General features: G+C 39.9%; 1 protein-coding gene across 10 annotated transcripts in view; it reads right to left on the bottom strand.

The window, feature by feature from the left end:
- Positions 1-3,032: 3,032 nt before the first annotated feature.
- Positions 3,033-6,848, bottom strand: part of PTK2B (protein tyrosine kinase 2 beta) — a 114,730-nt gene continuing 110,914 nt past the window's right edge. For all 10 annotated transcript variants that reach the window (XM_087959882.1, XM_087959867.1, XM_087959889.1 and 7 more), the window contains 3 exons: positions 6,294-6,440; positions 5,481-5,561; positions 3,033-4,630 (listed from right to left, as the gene is read on the bottom strand). In XM_087959882.1, the coding sequence (XP_087816008.1) occupies positions 4,415-4,630; positions 5,481-5,561; positions 6,294-6,440 (444 nt within the window). In that variant the 3' untranslated portion in view covers positions 3,033-4,414. The remainder of the gene's footprint in view (positions 4,631-5,480; positions 5,562-6,293; positions 6,441-6,848) is intronic.

Below are 6,848 nucleotides of genomic sequence, written 5' to 3'. Positions count from 1 at the left end.
AGTCTCTTTGTTACTTGCTGTTGAAGCAGCATTTAATTCTTTGTATTAGAAAAATGTGCTGGGGAGTTTCTGTGTTGACGATTTATAAATTAAGAGAATTTCTGGAAATGCATGGAAAATATTTATTATGCAATCATTTGGTTTATACCTCATCTTCCTGCTCTGGCAAGCAGTCAGGTGGATAATAAATTTTCTATTAAGGGACTTAAAGTAGAAATGTTATTAAGATAGTAGCTAGTCATCCATACCCTCTGAGAACTACTGTTAATGAAAGTAAAAACATGTTTCCAACGTATTGCATCTTGGCTTCTGTTCCTCGATTAGGGCACAGCAACTTCTTCCAATGTGATTTTTGTTAGATATGTTAGATTGCAACTCTGATCAAAGGTTGTGCTGGTTGGGGATGATGGGAGTTGTAAGTTGGTACATTTGGAGGGCACCACATTGGAGACGGTATGAATGCTATTTTTTAAAAAAAAATCCCAAGCTTGATCTTTAGTATGTCCAATGCATTCCTTGGTTATTTGCTGCCTTCATGCATGAAAATTAACTGATCCATTCATTGCTGCAGATTTTCAGATAGGAGTCCTGTTGGATGTGGCCAATCGTTTTGTTGGTGAAACACAGAGGTTTCAGGTGTGTATAGTCACTTGTTTAAATCACACCAACCACCCCTAGGACAGGGGTGTCAAACTCATGTCATCACAGCGGTGTTACGTGACCTATTGCGATTTTTTTTCTCCCTTCGCTAAACCAGGCGTGGGCATGGCCAGCGCATGATGCATTTGGCCTGTGGGCTGCAGCTTTGACAGCCCTAGCCTAGGATGTTAAGAGACAAAGATGTCCCTGTTTAATTTGCCTATAGGCTTTCTCTAGCTATTCATCTCTGTAAATTTGAGGAGACAAGAACAAAGTTGGAAAAGTTGGTTTTCAGAACATCATATTGTCCTTCAAAAAAACCTATGAGCATGAGTAATGCACACAGTTGGTAGTTATAGAAAATGGAGTAACTCTTGAATAGCACAGAGACTTCTTAGAAATTCTACTTTGAACTGCAGGCAAAAAATGTTTGCAACTATCACAGGATAGATGGATGGAGCAATTGATTTTCCCTTTGCTGTGGCTCCTTCTCCTGACAAACTGTCATCCTTGATGGCTTACTAGGAGTCTTGCTATCAGCAGCCTCAGCTCCTCTTTGTCAGGCTAAGTGGATGGATTCACAGGGTTAGGGTTAGGTTAGGGATGGATTCACAGAGGACAAAGACAAGCAGAATGTGTGCCACCTATGATGGTCTTGAGCCAACCACTGATCATAGAAAGTTTGCAAATCATTTTACTGGCTCATCACACTGCAGTAATGGGGCTAGGATAACATCTTTGCAATCTGATTTTGAAAATGCTCCTTTTTTACAAAACTTCAGAAAGTAGAATTGGTATTGTTGATTGAAAACCCTGTCCCACTCTCCAAATCGGATGAGTAATCTTGCCTCTGTATCAACGTTTTCACTTGAATTGTATACTTGGTGGCACAATCCATCTTCCTTGGTGAGATGAAAGCTCAGGGGGATCCATACAGCCAATTTTGTCACTTTTTGGGCCTGGTTCAGAGGTGGTATTCAGCAGGTTCTGACCAGTTCTGGAGAACCGGTAGCAGAAATTTTGAGTAGTTCGGAGAACTAGCAAATACCACCTCTGACTGGCCCCACCCCCATCTATTCCCTGCCTCCTGAGTCCCAGCTGATTGGCTGGGTCTTCTTTTGTTGCTCTGCACAGGAGAGAAGGAGCTGGAAAGCAGGTTAGTGGGGTGGGCATGGCCCACCAAGCCACGCCCACCAAGCCACACCATGCCCATCAAGCCACAGCCACAGAACCGGTAGTAAAAAAATTTGAATCCCATCACTGGCCTGGTTCATATGTAAGACTAAGCCATAATGCAGGGGCAGGCAATGATTTTGAAGCCACTTTAAAAGATTTGGGGCAGTGGATATAGGTAAACAGCGACGGCATGTTGTCATTAAAATCAACACAGCCAAGTGTTTTGCTTGTTTTATGAGGTATAAAGGAACTATAAATGTTATTCCTTTAATACTTTCCACCCTGGCAAACATGGAAAAATGCTCACTTTTTTTGGTTTTGTTTTCTTTTGAAGGGGTGATTAAGTCATTGATTTCACTTTTTAAAACACCTTCAAGCATTGGAAAAATGCCCACAAACTACCCATCATGCAGAGTAATTGTAAGAATCAATAATTTGCCAAGGGGTTTCCAACAGCAAGTGAATATACAACATTTTTAAAAACATCCAACCTAACCAACCTTGTTTTAATTGTGTTTCCCTTGCCTTTACATTTTTGTTTATGTGAAAATGTAATTGACCCTTAATTATCATCATTTGTATTTTTGTGCAGTTTTGGTATCTGCTTTGAGATTTTTTTGCATTGTCAGAAATAACGCACACACATCCTTGCATTTTGGCTGGAATACAATGCATGGGCTTCAGAAAAGTTTGAGACAATTTGAGTTTGAGACATCTTGAGACTATTAATGCTGCCTAAATGAACAACTGAAAACTTGCATATACTGTAATTCTCTGTGAATCTAGTGAACATACCAAAGTATCAAGAGCAGTCTACATATGATATGTTTGAAACAGAAGTAGCTTGGCTCCATCAATAGAGTGGAAGTTGTAATAAGCTGAAGCCCAAAGAAAATCTGTGTGGAGTGGCCACTCCATGACTGTAATCATAGCTATTTTACTATTGCATGTAGTAGCTATCAAATCCTTTGTGCAGCAGCCTAACAGAATGATTACATCAACTATGGTAGGGGTGTCAAACTTGAGGCCACACCCACCCGTTTTAGCGAAGTGGGGAAAAGTTACGATACATCACGTGATGACACCATGACGATGTGGGTTTGACACCCCTGTTCTATGTGCAGATAGTAAAGCATGACCTTGCATTATAGCACCACACCAGGTCTTTAGATAAGAAAAAAGTGTTATTCATAATGAAGAAATGGAAGATCAGCCACTGGAGTTTTATATTTAATTTATGTCAGGCAAAATAAACAACATTGCTTTAATTTTCTGGTCAAAACCCACATAGCAAACAAAGTTTTCTAAACTTTTTTTTAACACATAAAGATAATATGAAGAAGTATGGATAAACTGGTGACCTCACTTAGGTCAAGAAGTATAAATACAGTACCTTGTCAATTTCTTAGGCACCTTTTCCAGCTCCCTCCCTCCCCCTCCCCCTCCCCCTCCCTCGGGAATGAGATACCTGCATTCAAGACAACAGAATTACATATTAATGGCTTCTAACCTTTCATACTGTGCTTGTTTTCAACAAAAACATCAATTTCAGTAGCAAAATGTAAGCCCCATATTTATGAGGCACAATACCAATCCTTATCAGGAAACTTTAATTTCAAATTATAATGCAGTAGCAAATATGGGATCAGATCTGTGTTTGATCTATATTCATAAGGGGAGGGAAGATATGTTACACCCCACCCCCAGCTGTACTAATGTCATTTACATCTAAAATTGCAACTTTATACCTAAAAACCCAGAAAGATGTGGCAGCTACAAGTAACTTTTCAAGTTAACCAGCTTATAATGGCTGAAACACCTTCAGCTTCTTAAACCCTGATGCCCTTCCATACTTCTTATGGCTTTGTACATTTATTTGAATCTGTATAATTGACAGAGAGAGATCTATTGTTTAAACTGGTTGAAAAATTCAATAAATGAGGCTATTAAGGGAAGAAGATTTAGGGAGGGTGCACACATTCAGATATGGCCATTAAATATATGTTTCTATACAACACAGAAAGATGCACAGTCTCTTCTGAGGAACCAGCATCTCCATGGGGACATCTTCAGTCAAAATAAATGTAGCAAGACCTAGAAAACATATTCTCCCTCACTAGGCCTTTTAGAATCCTTGGATCAACCAAGGAGAAATCTCTCGTGTCATTTTTTTTGGGCTTATCCTGAGAACAGTGTAGAGGCTCACAAGCCACCCCACCCTGCCTTTGACTCTTTTCTCACCAATGAGACAGACTTGATGCCAGAGGTACTGTCAAAGGAAGCCGAATATATTCAGAAGTCACTTTCTGTGATGGGACTACTGGTGCAGATTCAGAGTTCAAAGTTTGGTGGAAAGAATCCTCACCTTGGGACTGGGATCCTATTGTGCACACAGTGCCCCTTAGCAGCATGGTCCATAGAACACTGCGGAGGGGGGAAGGTTTCTTCCTTGCCCTGAGCATGGCTTCTCCGTCGCTCTCAGAAGACAGACGTGACAAAATCAAAGACACAAGCAGTTTTTGGTGAGGCAGGATGGGGGAGAGGATGTGAAAGTTGTGGAGGGACATTTTTTAAAAAATCCATAAGTCAGCCCTCTCAATCACTCAAAAGAGACCTTCACAAGGTTGGCTCGCATCTTGGCTTGGTCCACAGCATCCAGGAGATTCTTTGCATCCACAGCCAGAGTATGTGAAGCCGTCAACATCTGGCGCTTGCATTCCTCACTCAATGAGGTCATAGAATTCTGCTGAGCCAGACGCATCTTGTTGATCAGTTCCGCAAGGTCCTTATTTAGGAGCTTCTGGGTACCCTCAATCTGCCAATGAGAAACACACAGGAATAGGTGGCCATTAAATCCAGCATTATTTCAAGGTCAATCTTAACAGAGTGTTTTAAGACAATCCCAGTAAACTCTTTTGGAGAAAAACACCTGATTCCATATTTATTTGCTTTGGCTTTTAGTAAAAAGAATTAATGCATTCATAACACAAAAGGATATTTCATGATACATTTCAAAATCGATTAACAAACAGAACCTCAACTATGAAATACTATCAGCATATAAAAAGCTTCTTTATGCTGAGACAAAACAACTGTTGCAAAACTGGCAAATTAAGTATTGTCTATGCTGATAAGCAGAAATTTCACAAAAGTATCTTCTGGTGGTATTACTGACTCTCAGAATAAGTCCTTTCCAAATCTTGGATAAAAGGTTTTCACATTTCTTTGAAGAGGTGATACCAAATATTGAATCTTGGACCTTCTGCAGCAGTGGTGGGATTCATTTTTTATATTACCGGTTCTGTGGGCGTGGCTTGGTGGGCGTGGCAGGGGAAGGATACTGTAAAATCTCCAGTCAGAAGTGGTATTTGCCGGGTCTGCGAACTACTCAAAATTTCTGCTACTGGTTCTCCAGAACTGGTCAGAACCTGCTGAATACCACCTCTGTTCTGCAGGCCAAGGAAACTCTTTGCCACTGCCTTTGATCTCTGCTCAGTTCTTGCATTAGTAGATATAAGATTTCAAATAAATTATTCTTATAACTGGCCACAATCTCTTGCCATAAATTAGCCCAGGTTGGCAGGTCCATTTCTGTTCCTTCTTGATTGTTAAGAGGGAAGGTCTCACTTAGGAATCAGAAAGTTTTATTGTTGAGCAAGATTCACCTCAGTGCGTGAAGATGCAGGTAGAGCCGGAAGGATGTCATCCACACTCCCAATGAGTTTTCGAAGAGAAAGACCCACATCCTACAAAAGGAAGAAGTCAGAATGTAATGTGAAAATTCTTCTAGCTATTTTGGTTTGTCACATAAAGGTTCTAACTATATAGGGAACCTGCATGAATGGAAGATGCATTCTAGAAAAGAATTGTCTAGAGTGGAGTTTTTTGCAGAATCCTATGAGAACTTTATGAATTCTGTGGAAGACTGGAAAACAAATATTCTTTAGGATGCCATCTATTTTCTATGACCACAGCTTTGCTTTTTGCTTTGGGCTCTAGATTTTTTTTTTTTGTTATTTGCAGCTATGAGACCTGAATAAATTTTGACACTCCACTGCCAAGACATATGTCCAGCTTGCCTTGGTGGTTTTTCTGAGCTTCTGATAGGCATCTCTTATGCTCCCTGTTGCCTTAATGATTCTTTCTTCAGCTGACTCTAACTGGTACTTCTTAAAGGAATACTAATAAAATGATACTGCATTTCTAAAAAAACATGATACCCCAATAATAAGCCCAAGACTGACTTTCTAAATCCTAGCACACTACTGTGCCAGCTGCCTACAACTTAGTCCCAACAACTGGATCCTTTGTTTGTTCCTTCCTGTCCATTCTGAACTCTCTTATTTTATGGGCTTAGATTGGTTTCTACTTGATCACAGTCTTATGTCTGTCCTATACTTCACACAGCTTTCTTTCTTTCCATATACCATTCTGAGAACTTGTTCAGAATTGGGTCAAATAAATGTCACACGTCATACCTTAACAACCAGAATATATCGCTCAGGGGGATGGTTGCTGACTTCATTCTTCAACCGCAGGACTGCCTTCACCAGTCCCATTACATCACTGTACACAGGATCATCTGTTCGATCAAGATTGGCTGTGGGAGTTGGCTGCAGGGACATCTGAAAAAGGGGGTACACAGTTATTCTCCAATAAGTGTTCCCCAATCCAGAGGCATTCCTCTTCATTACTGTTCTTGTTAGTCATACTTTTTACTTATTTTATTACCATGTAATGTAGAGTTTGAATTTTGGAAGGCTTCCTAACTGACATAACATAACAATTAGAAATGCAACAGAATATCTACCAGAATTAAGTCTGTATTTCATTTGTAACTGATATCTAATGTCTAAACTACTAAGCATATTTAATACCACCCACCAGGGTTTTTTATTTTTTCCCTTTACCTGTACAGATTTTTAAAGATTCTATTGGACTTCTATCAATTCTGAGGTTCCTCCAAGCATGCTAATATCACTTCCTCTGGTATTCCATTTTTTCGTCAGGGTTTACTAAGCTTGGGTGAAACA

Source organism: Notechis scutatus, chromosome 1 (assembly GCF_049901735.1).
Source record: "Notechis scutatus isolate UNSWTSFEM ecotype Mainland chromosome 1, rNotScu1.2, whole genome shotgun sequence".
In the NCBI taxonomy this organism is placed as follows: domain Eukaryota; kingdom Metazoa; phylum Chordata; class Lepidosauria; order Squamata; family Elapidae; genus Notechis; species Notechis scutatus.
The sequence above is the reverse complement of the archived record's forward strand: the minus strand, read 5'-3'. Positions and strand labels throughout refer to the sequence as shown.